A 16,964-nucleotide genomic window follows, 5' to 3' on the forward strand; every position below is an offset into this window, starting at 1 on the left:
TTTGCGCAGACTGGAAAGGAAATTAAGCCTTTGATCAAACCATTAACCCCAAATATGATGTTACAAGACTTTAAAATAACAAATGCAAAGCCAGAATAATCCCAGGCATAGCATTTCTTTCTTTAAACCAGAACCGATCAGGAGAAATCATTGGGAGGCACAGAAAAAGCAGTGAGGACAGAATGTGGAAGGCATGGTCTGAACAGCTGCAACTGTTATCACCAAAGAATGTATCAAAATGTCCTTGTGCCATTTATTTGACAAAGAATGTCGACTGTAACTATAGTGAGGTGACCTGACAACTATCACAGAGGAGATGAGGCAGATACAAAGAAATGAAGACTACTCAAACCTAAATTGACCACTGGGTGGCAGACATAGATTGGGCAACACAGAGCTTTCCCTCCATGTCCTTGTTGCCAAACAAAGCTGTCTCCTAAGAAGATTCATAGTCATTCAGAGGTTCTTGGATTCCAATAGTTCCTTTGTGTACACATGGCATGCTATGATGTAACCTCTAACTTGACTGTGTAAAGGCGTCTCATCCCCTCATTCCTCAGTTAATGGAAATGACTGAACAATTAACTGTAGTAATTTATTTGATGTCATTTGAAAACACATGAATGTTTTGGTGCAGTAGATAAATGTGTACTTAAAAAACAACTTCTTTGTTGCCATGAGTGCTATGATTGCCACAGGCACCTACCTGCACATGCTGGACTTCCTCGACATGGTGGTGCTGGGGGATGAGGGCGGCGTTTGATATGACCAACCGTAGTCTGAGCCCTTCAGGTCCATTATCACCTGAGAGGGAGGAAAACATTAGTCATACTTTTGAGCTGCACCTGTGAAGATGAAAAGGCCGTAAACCGTGCTATTTTCAATCCAAAGACCCTGACCTCAGGTTAGATGTTTCAGTTTAAGCTAATTGTTCATAGGCTGTCATCGTTGATATTTTCCTCACCTGTTCACTGGCAGGGGGCAGCTTGTGTGGGTCGGAGGTCAGGGCTTTGAGGTCGTCAGAGATGGCCTGGAGGTGAGTGACCTCTCCCAACATAGAAATCTCCTCATCCTAGAAGAATAAAAGGCGGATGTAGAAAAGATTTTTGGTGGTAGAATAACTTCTCATACACGAGTTTACATAAGGGTATAAGAGTCCTTTGTAGATACCGACAGCAGTATTAAAAAGCTCTTTAGCAGTGGTCTGGGGGTGAGACTGTCTCAAGACAATATCTCTCTTTTCTCCCCCGCTGTACTCACCACTACAGGCCGCAGCATGGCTACGAAACAGCAGAATCTCTGCCTGTCCTCTATGAGAGCCTTCCTCAGGGCCTGTTTCTCTGTCTCTTCCAGCAGAATGTATTTATCACTGACATCCTGCATAGCGCTGTCCAACTGGGGCTGGATATCACCTCGACCTTGAAAATACAATACAAAAAACAAACACAAGAAAAGAATATATATGTTATTACAGATACATTTAAAGCTGCAAGGAAAGACATGACTGGTTTATTTACTACTGCAAAAGGTAGGCTACTAGTTCATGCATGAATATGCACAAAGAGAATGATCGTGAAACAATGAAAGCGTTTCGGTTTTCAACACATCTCTTGGACTTACTGCTGCTGCCCTGAATGTTATCTTCTCACTGTGCATGTTGCTATCTTCAATGCTAGCATTTGAATGTCCATACTAAGTTTTGGCTATCGCCTCGACATGAAGAGCCTCTCTTGTCATGGAAGTGTTTCTTGCCTCTTGTTTGGAGTTGGACAGAAGGTTATCTACTTTAGGTTAATCTGTTGCTTGTATTTGAAACTTTAATATACTGTGCAGAGATAATCAGAGTAAGAACAGTTTTCTCCACTGACTTTGTGTCACTGCACTGAGAATTTGCATGTGTGTGTGTGTGTGTTTGTGTGTGTGTGTGCCTTCATGAAAGACAAATGTGCGAGACCATCTGCTCCTTGTGCTGCGGAAATGCGTTTGAATATGCAGATGAAAATCCAAGAGAATACCAAGGTTACCCTCTTATTCAGCACTTGTATAGGTGTGTGCGTGGCTTTATGCATTTGTGTGTGTATGTGTGTGTGATGGAGAGGATACCCTGAAGCCAACTGAAGCCCTCTTGAGTTTTCTATGGAGGCAGGAAGGCTGCCGACTGCCCAAGTGGACTCGTAGTGGGCCTCAAAGGCATTATCTAACCACTCAAACTGCACTTACACGCAAACATGTACACAGACACAATCTTGACTTTAGTACATCAAGGTCAAACCCACAGTGAGCAACTCTGTGGTCTGTCTGTCTGCTCTTGTGTCTGGGCTAAGATACGGTGTCTTCATTGACATTTGATGTGAGGGTCTATATAATGCAAATCAGTAGTATGGAAGCACTGATAGAGTTACACAGGCAAATTAGCTTCACAGGAAGTGTGTATTATGTTGAAGACAAATCATCAGATCTTTCCTCTCTAGTATGTCAGTACAATCTATACATTATAAATCATGTGGGAAGCTCTATTTCCACTGCTTTATCTTTCCACTGGTTGTCTAGACAACAATTAAAAAGACAATAAACAATGGCTGCTTTGAATGGAAAAGCACATAATGGAAACTCTTCCTGTCATAATGCACTCACTGAATGTTTTTTTATCAATGAAGTGTAGTGTTAATGTTGATATTGGGTGAAGTTGTCAAAAATGTACTCTATGATAATGTTCTCAATGTGAGGACAAGAAAGTACAAACGTTTCCATATATAAGGAATCCATTAACCAAGCCTGGTTTGGTGTCTGTAACACTGAGAGGAATGTGAGTTATTCGTCTGTTTATGGCAGTTCCTCCTATATTACACTATGGAGACCATAATGATGAGTAAATGGACGGTAGACTGGAAATTGGAGTATACATTTTCAGCCTCATATAGATCCTAAGGCCACGTTTTGACCAGACAAGATTCAATTACACTGAACAAGGTTTAGTGGATGCTGTATGACTGAGCCTGAGACGGCTAGACAGGCCTCACTCATTAGTCTGGTTTCCATTGCGGGACCAATTTCTGTGTTATTCATATCCCTTACAGCAAAATGACTCTTTCAATCTTGCTGCAGAGTAAATTATTTGTAAGCTGGGATGACATTTCAAATAAAGTTTCTAATCAAGAGTTATAAGAGTATCAAGTGCCTCTTCTAACAAATTGCTCAACACCTGCTGAAAGAAAGATGCTGAGTAAATTTGTTGTAATCGAAATAGAAATATTCATGTCACATCACATCCACATCTTCTAAACTCCGTTTTAAGTTAAACAAAAACACTTAAACCTCTAAGCCTTAGTTGGCCCCACAGTAGAAAAGTAGCTTTTCCCATTCCCAGAGCCAGAGATGCTGCGGCGTCTCCTTGGCATGCTGTTAAACGAGGGATACTGCATTCTGACCGCAGTGGTTTTGGAAAGACGCTACAGTAAGTTGAGGCACTTTGTCTTAGACGGATGAGAAGCCAAATACTTTCTTTGTTGCTGTTTTGGTAGTGTCTATGAGAATCTCGAGTTTAACATCGTCATAATAAGCGTCACATTAGTTCTACATGTACTTCTGTTAGAGGTGGTCCCATCAAGAAGATTTCATGCCTTTCTCCTTTAATGAGTAATAGGGCTTTTTTATTACTCCATGAGCTTTGATACAGATATTAACATTGATAAATGATGTAATTAGCGGGGAAGAGAGTGTTTCACAACCACAGAGGGAAACGCCTGTGCTTGTCAAGACATCCTGGGAAGAGATGTCCACTTGTAATCAGGAGAGCGGTTGTTAGTGCTCAACTTAAGATTCTATTATGTTACAACTTTCTCTCTTCTCTGGGTTGTTCCTCGGTTCGTCCACATTCCCATCCTCTGTGCCATGACTTGTGCAACTATGTGAATGACAAGGCCCTGATTGCTACTTCCTCCTCCTCTTCAACCACAGACAAACACTGAGGTTCACGGAAGTTCAGTGGTCACTGACTGCATAGTAAACAAATCCACCCTGAAACATATTTCCCAAGCTGTTTCTGTGTTTGATGAAAGACTATTACAGATTGTGACACACACTGCAGAGGGACTTTTTTGATTTACACTGACTAAATTAGTATCCAGCTGTCTCATTCTCATAAAGACTAAGGGATGATATGGTGAAGATGCTGTGTGTGTATTATTTATCTGAAAGTTTTGGACTAAAAAATAAAGAACCCAAATTGTCAGCAAGGTTACTGATATTCTACAGCTGTTTGTACCAAACTCAATTTGCCGATAACTCCACAACAAAGCCAAGACTAATCTGGAGGGGGTCCTGCACACATGTAGATGCATGTGCACAAACACAGAAATGAGATTAACCCCCCGCTTTCACATGACCAATGATTACATTAGGTTGCAGTCACAGGCTGTTTCTTAGCCTGGCTAGGGTCTCAGGTCAGAAAAACACCCTCACGAGACACATCAACATCAGTTATACTCGCCTACACAAGCTGACAGGGTGTCATTTCTGTGTGTGTTTATAGACTGTACTTCCTTAGAGTAACATGACTAAAACTGGTAGCCTACTCCTAAACTCTATCTAAATGTTGACATGACATTTTGGGCGAACCAGATTCAGTGCTGTAAAGATAGGTAGGTTTTTTTTCGCCCACATCACACGGGAAGTCCCTAGAGTGGGGGAAGACAGATGGCTACTAAACAACATTAAATTAATTTCCAGTTTATAGGATACAAGGAGCACAACAACCTTTTATTTCCTCCACGTGGGCGAAGGTGTGAAGTGTTAGCTTCTTCAAATATCTTGCTGTATTTCACAAGATACCATAAAATGATGTTACACTGGTTTCTGTAGGTCAACTATGGTGAGGAGCACTTGACATCTTATAAATCTAAATGTCTATAAATGCTAAGTTAAATGCTGAATCATTACCTTTTATAGTTTTGTCAAAAACACTTCATTACTTCACGTGCTTATGAACATGCAGCCTCTAACACAGAACTACAGACAGTGAATGAGAGACACAATAAAAAAGCAAATAGATTTGTTTACCCCTATAAGTAAAAACCTATAGTTTCCACTATAACTATAGACTACACACAGTTGCCACAATCTACAAAGGATTCCTCTCAGTGCAACCAAGATGCTTTGATAGACATTACAGCTCAAGCAACAACTTGGACAGTGTTTCTATTCCACAGGCTGACTTACCCAGATTATCAGCTGCAGTGCAGCATAAGGAGAAGGATGTATCGGAACCACATGGGGACAGGGAGAGGAAAGAGATCCAAGTTAACTGAAAGACTGCCCGTACTTATTACTAACCCATCACCTAAAGGTGCAGTCTAGTGTGTGTAGATGCTTGTTAAGCATAGTAAAGAAAAGCCAAAACAATGCATCTGCTTCTCAAGGAACTACCATTATCATGTGTTTTACACCCAGTATCACACAATACTGATACAGATATCCTTTTACATATGCCTTATGTAGTACAAATAGAAGCAGGCTAAGCATACAAATAACAATGTCAGCTTTGCAGAAATGCCTCTTTTAAAGTGATGAAATGTCTCTGGAAGTCAAAGACCATGATGCTTTAATTCTGTTAACACTTTGGCAGCTGCATTAAACATCAGCTACAGTAACTGTCACATTGTCCATTAAAAGACAAATACAAAACATGAGCAGGATTGGTTTTTAAAGCTGACATTATCATGACTGACAATTCTAACAATTCTAGTGCAGCCAAATAACTCAGGCAGCTGTAGGTGAATGACCTATATGTAGCAGTATTAATAAAGATAACATGTACTGTGTAAGTTAAATGCCAATGAGTTACACAGGCTATAAGCCAAAGTTTACTTCAGGAATGTAAGATATCCGCTAATTCAAACCTGAAACTGTCAACATCCCAAAAACTACTGGAAGCATTTTCATCTAATGCCTTTTATGTTTGTGTTATTTTTTCTCTGGGTAGGTGAATGCGTAAGTACAACCTGAGCCAAGAGAAGTGCAGTAGGAAAAAGGCCCTTCTCTCAGAGAGTGTTTACCAAGTAAGGTAATGTTTATCCTCACTAGATCTGCACAAGTCTAATCTCAGTATGACACACTTCTTCTATACACATCCCTGCTGCCTAATGAAAAGCTTGTTTAAACTATTTGGACATTTTCTCATTTGAAATAAAAAGATGCTATCTTATTTTACAAGTTGTTTAAACACTTTGATGATTTCAATAATCAGATTTCTCTGTAACTCTTTAATGTTGACTTCTTGCAGATAGAGATTTTCAGTCTATTACAGCATTAACTCACATAAACTGAATTACTACCAAAGCCCAGGTACATCTTGTTCAAGTAAAACTAATTATAGTATTTAAAACGATTCGCCAGTGAGTTAGTGCTTTCTTCTTTCCTGATGTAGCAACCAAAACACAGATGACTAATAGATTATCATAGAGGCCAATAAAAAGAAAACCACAGCTTACTCACAGGTAGGTCTGACAAGTAATGGCAGATACAGAGCATCTCTGGGAAAAGCACTTACTGCATATCAAACTAATGTTTTTGTGTGTATGTGTGTTTGGGGGGGGATAAGACTCAAGTTTCATGCTTCCTGATTAAGCTGCTAAGGAGATAGAAACTACAAAAGCGTTTTACTTGTTTTCTTTCCAAGAATTGAATCTTAAATTCTCTGAAAGACACTTGAGATGGATATCTCTCACTGGCTCAGCAGACAGTGCTCCAGGTCATTAAATGCCTGATGTCTACACTAAGCTAGTTTTCATCTCTGCACAGTCAAGATAGGAAGCTAGTGTTTATTGTGTTATGTGACGTTAATATGGTTTCCAAACTCTTTAATTGTTCTGGTCTGAAGGTATAAGATTAAGAAATAGAGAGTTAGTACAAGTGAGAGAATTGTGTTGATTTTTACCTTTCTTTGCTTTCTTCTGAAGCTTCAGGGTGTCCGAGGACTTCTTCTTTATTTCCTGCCGGGCTCTTTTATACTCTGGTTTAGATGGAGGTGAAAAGTTCATTACTGTGTGAAAACTTGGTCTTATAGATTTTCACACCCTTGGTATTATTATGTCAGATAAAAGAAGAACCATGCTGATAACAGCCCATACGTATAGTCATAATAAGTTGGTTACTTGTAAGATGACAAAATAACTTAACTGGATAAAATTGTCACTTGCATTTCTTTACATATTGAAGATGTATCCTGACGTCAAAGAAATCGGTGTGATTACATTTGTTTATCCTACCTTTGGCATGGTCCTTGTCCAAAGTGTTCACTCCTCTTTTCCAGTCCTCCATCTGCTCTTGGAGAGGATTGATGAGACCCTCCAGGAAGCCCCTGTAAAAACAGCAGAATACTTACTTTAATCTGAGGTCAGTCTGATTGTGTAAACAAATAATAAATAGTATTCAAGGTTAACCTTTTAAAAACTGTCACTACCTTTTAATGCTCATGGTTACATTAGTTATAGAAGACATTTTATTGGCCAATTATATGTATGGCTGAACAATCTAATAAGACATAAGACAAAAAATGAAGAGCATTCAAATTATGAGGCACCAACTTGACTGTTTCATTTCAATTTTGTTTTACAGACCTGCTCTGCAGGGTTTGTCAGTATAACTGTCACCTGATCACAAAGTAGCACACAGACCGTCATAAAAAGCATTAGGTCTGGCCTTTCTGTCTCAACACTGTATACTCTAGTCTGTCAATCATTTACAAGGAGAGATGAAGGGAGGAAAACAGCGACTGGGAGAAGAGACAAGATTGTTTATTTCTGACTGTGTGTCACAGGAGGAAGTAAGAAGCTTGTGCAGTCTTGTCTGTCAATCATTACCCAACTGTGCCCGTCTTGTATTTGTGAGAGTGTTAAAGAGGCTGCGAGTATGAGAAGCAGGCAGCTGCAGGCTTAGTGCATGAAACTAAAATTAGACCTCTCCCTCTTGCAGACATTTCTCCAAAGTGTGTGTTGGTGGGTGGGTGGTGACCACGGCCCCCCTGTGTCCAGCCCCTGCTATGGAGATCCGAGTGGAATCTCCACTGAAATGCCACCCGAAATTAGAGCGCCCCTTGTCTGCGTAGTGTGTGTGTGTGTGATGGAAAGAGAGAGAGAAAGAAATGTGGTGTGTAGACGACACTGAAACATTATAGATGCTTGTCTCATCAGACAAATCATCTCTTTCTCAGCGTTCCACGAGAAGGGGCACTCTCTCCCACACACACAAAATGTCAAGACATGGTGAGACAACAACTTACACACACACTGTTTAACAGCTTCGGTCAAAGTACACTAACTGTGAGTTATTAATGTAGGTTACACTGCAAAAGGATATAAACTTTTATAGAATCAGATGTTCATCTTTGAACATTTTTATAGTGCTGAGAACTCTTTGCCTGAATCAAAAATAAATCTTGTTACATATGCAAATATGTGTACATATAATACACTTAAAGTGGCAGAATCTGAATGTGTGTAGAGGGACATATAAACTTCCTGTTAATATCCCCTTTTAGCTCAGCCAAACCACTGTCACACAATTATAGGCATGGTAACCACAATGAAATCCATGCTCTCACCCATCTCCCCTTACATCTAAGCCAAGCATTCATCAAAATTGCACCAGAGATATATCATTGCAGGTCCTGTAAGTCAACAGTAATTATAAGAGATGAAGAAAGGATAACACAGCTACACAATGTGTAATGGTGCTTACATGGAGAACTGTTTGAGTTTAGCTTCTATGCTGCGATGTCTCAAACACATCCTCGTCAGTGCTGATCCGATGTCCCTGGTTCCTCCTGTAAGACAAAAAATACAAGGACAATTACAGCTGTGATCATGTCAGATATCAGCCACTCATCTATTCAACCAAACCTCAAATTCGAATTACTACAATTTACAGGAAAGGGACAGCATTTACAGAAAACATTAATTATGGTCAGTTGTTGTAACATCTGTAACACCACTGTCTCTGCACTGTGGCTGAGAACTGTGGGAATCAGCGGGAAACACTGACTTACGAATTGCACACATATTCAGGTCAGAGAAGTGGTGGGAAGTTGGAGTCTTGTAATTGTGCTTGAGGCTAGTGTGGGTTTCCCTCACACGGGCTAACTAGCTGTCCACCGACGGCCTCAGGCTGACAGCTAAGCAGGGACCTGACAGTGATTGACAGAACTATTGTGTGGCTGCTCAGTATGACTAGCTGGTTTCTCTGTGGGGATCAAGCACTACTGTGTGTGTGTGTGTGTGTGTGTTAATGTGAGTGTATATGTGTGTGTTGTACAGAGAGGAGAGAGGAACGGTGGGGGCAGAGAGATCTTGTATGAAACTCTGTGGAGTTCTTGTGACATTCTGTTCAGTGCATCACCAAGAGAGAGATTTTCACTGTGTGTGTGTGTGTGTGTGTGTGTGTGTGTGTGTGTGTGTGTGTGTGTGTGTGTGTGTGTATGTGTGTATGTGTTGGAGACAGTTTGCTTGTGATGATCTGATGTGAAGTGTGAATCCCCTCCAACAGAGCGAGCCATTCTGCTGTCAGCACAGTCCTTGCTGCATGCAGAGACACACACACAGAGCTGTCACTCACTCACACCCACTCACAATCACATTCACACACACACTTTTACACTCTTTAAGGCTGGAAAGAACAAATGCAACAGGGAGCTCTTCCTCACCAAACAGGAGAAAACAGACAGACCCAAAATGCATCAGTGTGTCAAAGAACTGGCTTTCAGACCATCTGCATCTGTCCTGCTCTTCCTTAAGACTAGAATTAGCTCACTGTGTCTTTCACAGCTCAGTGAGAGGCATAAAAAGCAAGTGATAAACTGTAACATAGAGAGGCAGACGGTGGCAGCGAGTTCAGCTATTCAAGATAAAAATAACTTTTCCAAACCTTTCAGCAATACATAATTTAATGTCAGATATTCAGTCCCGCTGAGCCCATCATGACCTCAAATGTTTCCCTCTATCCATTCATTCATCCCTTCCTGCTTCACTGTGCGACCTTGTTATTGCAGCGGGTGTGGCTACTACGTACATGCCCTAAAAGACCTTTCTGTTATCCAATGCCACAATGCTCATTCATTCCTGTGTTGACTTGTTTAGTCATCCCATCCATCCATCTGCCCACTTCTCCCTTACTATGAGTGCTTGTTATTGTAGAAGGTGTGGTTGATAGATGCCACAGTGCCACAGGGAGGCCACGCTGCCAAAAAAAAAGGCAGATAAAGCTGGGAAGGTTTTCATTAGGAGGTTACTGTAGACTTTCTGTCTGTCAGGGAGAGAGTTTAGTTTCAGCTGATTATTTTATGCCAAAACCCTGTCCATACTCCTGAATTTGATATGAGGCATATCGGAAAACCACAGATCTGCTTCTGGGTATAAGCACAGGTGCAAAAACTAAAGGTGTGTAAAACTGTAGCTCACATTTAATTATACTTAGTTGTACTTAATGGAGACTACTGTTAACATACAAGGGACAGGCATACAGAGAAAGCTGTGAGCAGATTTAATTGTTATTGCAAGTTGTGGGCAAATTACTCCTCCCATGCCATGAGCGTAAACAGACAAATATTACAGTTACCTGAGGCCTTGAGGCTATTAGCAATTGCACCATCACAACATGATAAACTTTGTATTATTTAAATAATTTAGGAGACTCTCTGTGTTTCTGGTCAATGTGGCCTTATGTTGCCATGACAACTCGTTAAGGTGGAAACTGTAAATGTGTGTATGTGTTTGTATCAATCTCTTAAAAAAGCTCACACATTAAAGTACTTGCAGTCAGAAGAATGAGTGAAAAGAGTTAGCATGCTAGCCCAAAGTGGATATCAGGCCGGGCTGCTCCTGTTTGTGGACATTGTAGTGTTGCTCTCAGGATAGAGTAGCTGCTAACACACATTGTCTACTCTGTAGCACCAAGTGACCCTTGGATAGAAATAGCTGCTCTGGCTGCTCCAGTTGTCTACCACACACACAGACACACACAGGCAGACAGATATACCAAAGCAAGCTTCAATTGCCTCACTTCCAGACCAGGCCGCTGTATGTGTGTGTGTGTAGTGGCATAGCTGGCTGTCAGTAGAAATAGCTGCTGTGTGACACGGTTGTTTGGAAGCTTGTAATTATCCGTGCACCAGCAACACTTAACCAGGCAAAAAAAAAAAACACTCAGAGCCTGTGTAACATCCACTCTTTGGGGCATCTGTGTACGAATGATGCTTAGCTGAGGGCTTGTTTAAACCTACGAGCAAGTAGGTAATAACATCAACCACTGTGGTTTTAAAAGCTTTACAGTATTTTTTGCAACAGCAACTGTGGCAGGCCTAGCAATCCACCATTCCCCACATGGACGTCAATGGATTTTCTTCCAACTGCATTGATTTACTTTTGATTTACTATGTGTTCATTCTCTCAACACATTCAAACTATTTCTGTCGAGTGATCGATGAAAGTTGTACGTTTAAAAACCTATTTCACCCTATACGAGTGCCAGGTTGTGATACTTTAAAGCAGGCTGTGGGAACTAGTGCCTCAATACTCTGTAGGGACATTTGTGACAGAGGTGAGAGAGCTTGTACGGCAATTTGATGTTGAGCTGCCAAGTCTGTCTGCGTCCTCAACCCCCTTCCAGACGGTTCCTTGGAATGTCACACTGTGCTGACACAGAATGGTGTCTGTCTGTGTGTTAATGCACTCTGTAAGAGAGCATTAGAAAGAAAGCACTTAGAAAGCACGGTAGATCAAAAGGGATGCTCTAATGTATTGGATACATACTGCTTAAAATGTACTCAATGTAAGTGGGTTTAATAGTAGCTGTCATTATGACATGCAGTCTCTTTAGTAATACATTTTAGTACAGTGCTAAAGAATCCTGTGTGAGTGACTGCTGTGCATTTTTGGCTTGCAATTAAGTCACCTGTAAAATAAGATTGCTAAACTACTAAACTAATGTTAAAAGTACAAAGAGGCTTCAAAGGTTGCTAGAGAATGTGAAACAATTTGATGCAATCTCAGTCAGCAGGAAACAATATGACATTGTATTTTCCACTCCCATAAATCATGTGGGTTATGGCTGCAGAAAAATCCCAACACACCTACTTTATTTACAGAATGACACAGTATTGTCAACACTAAAATAAAGATCAATACATCCTATGATCTTTTTTTTTTCAAATTTAGCTTTATTAGTCATCAATATTATCAGTGTGCAACTCATACACCATCAGCATTAGTTAAATGTAATAAAGAAGAGGAAAAACCTCCCTGATTCATCAGAATAAATCAGGACATTTCTGTTTATAAAACTCCATATGAACATGGGTCTTGTTACTACAACCAGATGTCTTTTCTTTAACCTGCGACATTAATAATATACCTAAATGTATTCATTTGATACATGCACGTAAAAGGTTCTCTTGTAGACAGTACACACAGATCCTATAGGTTCAGATTGTCTGTTAAAATAGAACCACGGTTTATTTCTGGTAAACCCACTAAAGGACATGTGGTACACACTAAGCCAGTCTGCATCCTAACACAGATCTCAGCTTGTCATTAGAGGATGAAGGGAAAGCTGATATGAAGAGAGCGGGAAGGAGGATAAAAACTAAAACACAAAGTGGAAAAAAAGGAAAAGCGGAGGAAGAGAGAGGGTGATGTGGCCGCGGCAGTTTTCACTTTAAGACCAGAGAGGCCTGCTAGCTAAAACCAACTGTGTATGGGCACCAGATGGTCGCTATTAACTATGGGCCAGTGGTTACACTGATAAGAGAGTGGAGACCGTACAGCTGGACACACACACACACACACACACACACACACACACACACAACCAGCTGGACAGAGGTAAGCTGAGATGTTCAGCAGCTAATTAGAGAGCTAACATAAAGGCTGCGTCCACACTTAGCGGGCTAAATTTAAAAATGCATGTCGGCCTCTAATCCAACAAAGCTGTATCTCTTCACACCTACAATGATCTTTGAAATGATGTTGTGTGTTTACATGGCTGCTCGCCATCAAGCAGTAATGTTAAGAATCTAATTTGTGTTGCCTGTGGCTAATAGAGCCAGTTACACGATACAATAGTCTGTAACATGTCTTTATGTTTGTGTCTCAGCAGCACCGTATTCTGTAAAGTGCCTAGCATGTTGAACGGAGCTTTTAACTCGTATAGATACCGTATATATAACGTCATTTCTATAATAGTTGCTAGCTTTTTGTCAACAATCTATAACAAAAAAGAATCCAATCTTAGGGTCAACTTTAAGATTGAATAAAAAAGTCCTGAATCATTTTACAGACTATTAATGGCTACATGTATAGTATGTCTAGTATTACATATCACACACAGATAGACAGACAGACAGACGCACACACACACTCCTAGTTGAGCAGTTGGCATGCCCAGATGGAGCCACCCACATAGCACAGACACAGGCTAGTATGTCATTCATTGATTTATATCCTGCTCTGTCAGACTGCTAGCATACAGTAAGTCTTTTTAATAAACGATGATTGTTGGAGTTTAAAATTAATCTGGGACAAGAGGAAGCTAGAAAAAATAATAAATGTAAAAAAAATAAGCAGTCAAAATAATGGATCAAAAAGTGATCTCACTGAAAAAGCTGGGGTTAAGTAAGGAGAGATGTGCAGATAGAAATCTACATGGTCTCCAAGGTCAAGGCCTTATTATAGTGCGCTCTAATAGTCAGCCTGCCCTCCTTGGGAACCAACCCCACCTCTTCATTCATCAATAGCTGCTGACAGAAAGTCAGCTTGTCCATCTTTTCCTGTCTACCCACACATACATACACTCAACAGTCAGCAGGTCTAGCGTCTACGGGCACCAACACATGCAACCATGTGGGCGAGCAAACACACACGCACCTGCTGCAGTGTGACCAGTGCTGACACACAAAAACTCAGGACTGTCTGACTACAGCTCCCAGCAGCTGTCACCCACAGACAGAGGGGAGAGAGGAGACGGGATGAGCAGAGAAAAGAGTTGTATGAAAAGAAATATGATGAGAACTGGAAGCTAACCAGTCTTAGTTTCGCCTTTTACAACGTAGCCGTATTTACTTCATTACTGACAGGCCAGATAAGAAGAGACAGAGGGAAGGGCTGATGATTTGTTTGTCAATGGTTTGCATCATAGTCAAATGACGCACCTCAACAACCACAGGCTGACATCTGAGTGTATTCATACAGATGATGACTGACACCTGGGTGTGTAGCTTAGTGACTATATGCGTCATCAATGGCTTTAAGCCAGCAACGTAGCGGACTGTAATACTGAATGTAGTTATTCAAATATTTACACCGTTGTCTTTAAAAGAACCAAAAGAGACATCATTGAACGTAGTAGTGAATGTGTGTCAGTGTGCCACTGCAATGCAGTGAAATGCATCCTGAATAGCAATGCATGAGACTCCCATTACCCTTCACTCCTTTACATTGCTCTCCCCCTCTGAGGGCTGTATCACCCCTCCTCCCTCCTCCAACTCATTCTGCCTACCTTTTGGCACTCTTCACCTCTAATTTGTCCTCTCACCATCAGTGCAGAAAGCACAAGCAGCAGAAAGATTCAAATGAGTGAGGTATACAGATGACTTGGAGGTTTTGAAGAACCCTCAGAGCCTCGGACAGAGCTGGGGCTACCATCAGTAAGTGTGTCAGTGTGCCACGGTAGAGCTGCAGCGTGAATGCTAACAAACAATAGAAAAATTGTAGTTCAATGTTATCTAGTGGAAAGGAGAGTGAGGAGAACGCAGGAAAATGAAGGACTTGGATGTGAAGAGTTAAAGGGGACAGAAGAGCGTACAGATGACTTGGAGTAGTATTTGAGAGGGACAGTGTGTCACCTCTGTGTGGTTCTGCAGTGTGAATGCTAACGAGGTCTCGAGGCCGCAGATAAACAAGAAAAGATAGCTGACAAATGCATCCATTACTCTCTGTGTGCATTTTCTCATTGGGATGCTTGCTGAGCAACTGTATCTCTGCCTCCTCTTTCACTCTTTCTGTCTCATTGCACTGTGGTTTGAAGGGATACTGAAGCAATGGATGGGAACCAATTAAGATAACGAGAATGCATTGCTCTAGTCAACAAAATGCAACTATCCTTTATCTGTCACACTCTATCAAGTATTGTATGCGAGTTATTTCCTTCTTAAACACTTGCTGCATCACATTTACACTGTAAGACCTTTAAGCCCTTGTAGCAGGACACTCATCCTGGACACACAGCTTATGCAAACATGGAGTGTTTTATGGCCAAACAGTGGAATTTCCTTGAGTGGCCTGATCAGCAACCTGACCTCAGTCAAACTCAGCAGGTGTTTCACTTGCTAAGGACCACACTGATGGCAGCAAAGCCACCAAAACGAGACATAAGAGAGGCTTCAGTGACAGCTTCAGTACAGGCCTCAAAGGCAGTCGCCACAGACGATAGCAGCAGTGAATGTTATGTGCAAGAGGAGCACAAGAGAAACGTATGAGGGTGGTCTCTGGATAGAACTGTAAGCTAGCAAACAGTCTCCAGGCAGACTTGACATGCTAATTTATGCTAACTGGCTCACTGTACGGCTATGTCATAACTGCACATGCTGGCATCAGCTGCACATTGAAATACAAATGTAGGTCATGGAGGACTTTCATCTCCCCCTCCCCTTTATTCTACTGTATTCCTTTGATTTCTTCTTTTAAGCTGCTCTCGCTCTGATCTGGTTTTCTATCGTCAAATCTTTCTGTGCTCCGTTAAGTTGTGTCGCCTTTTTTCTGTGCAGGCTTAGTCCTCTGCCCTCGCTTCTCCTCTCTGATGTCTCGGTGAATGTAGTACCATAGTGTTAACACGGTGCCTGGGTTAATCCAGTCAGTAAGCAGTCGGCCAGTTCAGTGGACGGTCAGAGGCAAGACAAAAATAAATGCTCAAAGAGAAGTCCCATGGGAAAGTACATGATGGGAGTACAGCTTTTTAGGGCATCCCTGCAAATGCCTTCTCTACTGACAAAATAGTGAGACCTGTTTCACAGTGTTGTCTGAAAAGAAAGCAATATGTTAAATGGCAAAAAACCCGTGCATGGTCCCTTCTACAGTACAAGCTAATATGTATTAGAAAAATGGCCACTCAAGGGAACAGTTGTTATAATAGTGCTGCAAATATGAGGCTTCATCCACCAATAACCAGTCAGCTCAACTGCAGCTCCCATCATCAAACCAATTAGAGCCCTCAACGAGAGGGCTTAAGCGTATCATCAGATGACCAGAGAGAGCGAGAGAACGAGAGAGAGAGAGAGACATAGAGATACAGTGAGAGAGAGAGAAAGACTAGATTACCCTAGAGCCCACTCTTGCTCTTTCCGGGCTCTGGTGCCCCACTTTTCCTCTAATCTCCCTTTCTGGTCTGACACACATTCCACAGACAGATAGACTGAAAGGATTTATTAGGACCTCTACCCATGGACTAGATTCAGTGCATTTTGTTTGAGTACTGCCATCATTGTTTGTGGTGTGGAGAACTGAGCCTACATCCACACTAAAACCTTTTGCTACATTTAAACCTAGCATCCAAAGTACTCCAGTGTTTAAAGCCCCTACAACAGAGTCTTGTGTTAGTTGTGTTTAGTGGGTGAGGGCACAAATTGGGACATTAAACCCAATCAGCATAGGCTGACTCTCAAGCACTCTTTACATGACACCTCTCGGTAAGGAGGGCAGACCAGCATCACGTAGGAATATTCCCAGAGCATGCAGAAAGGCTGATGTCCCGGTTAATCATTAACGCTTAAGGGTTCAGAGGTTCATAATTTACAGCAACTAAATAACCTCAAGTCTGAGTCACAGGGTCTGAGTAACGTCTTTAATGAAAGACTAACGTCACAGCCAGAGTCACCTTTATTACTCTCACGCAGATTGCAGTTCAATGTTTCTTCACGCTGG

At 41.4% G+C, this 16,964-nt stretch overlaps 1 protein-coding gene across 4 annotated transcripts in view; it reads right to left on the reverse strand.

Moving 5' to 3' along the window:
- The window catches only part of LOC138583936 (protein MTSS 1-like), a 44,012-nt gene that overhangs the window by 8,277 nt on the left and 18,771 nt on the right, over positions 1-16,964 (reverse strand). For 2 of the 4 annotated variants that reach the window (XM_069656005.1, XM_069656003.1), the window contains exons 4-10: positions 8,737-8,821; positions 7,266-7,357; positions 6,935-7,009; positions 5,218-5,229; positions 1,261-1,418; positions 965-1,072; positions 707-804 (exon numbers count right to left, since the gene is read on the reverse strand). In XM_069656005.1, the coding sequence (XP_069512106.1) occupies positions 707-804; positions 965-1,072; positions 1,261-1,418; positions 5,218-5,229; positions 6,935-7,009; positions 7,266-7,357; positions 8,737-8,821 (628 nt within the window). The remainder of the gene's footprint in view (positions 1-706; positions 805-964; positions 1,073-1,260; positions 1,419-5,217; positions 5,230-6,934; positions 7,010-7,265; positions 7,358-8,736; positions 8,822-16,964) is intronic. The other 2 variants (XM_069656006.1, XM_069656004.1) reach the window with 1 other exon arrangement.

This window comes from Semicossyphus pulcher, unplaced genomic scaffold (genome assembly GCF_022749685.1).
Source record: "Semicossyphus pulcher isolate SPU_LCO1_2020_fin unplaced genomic scaffold, fSemPul1.0.p SCAF_9, whole genome shotgun sequence".
NCBI lineage: Eukaryota > Metazoa > Chordata > Actinopteri > Labriformes > Labridae > Semicossyphus > Semicossyphus pulcher.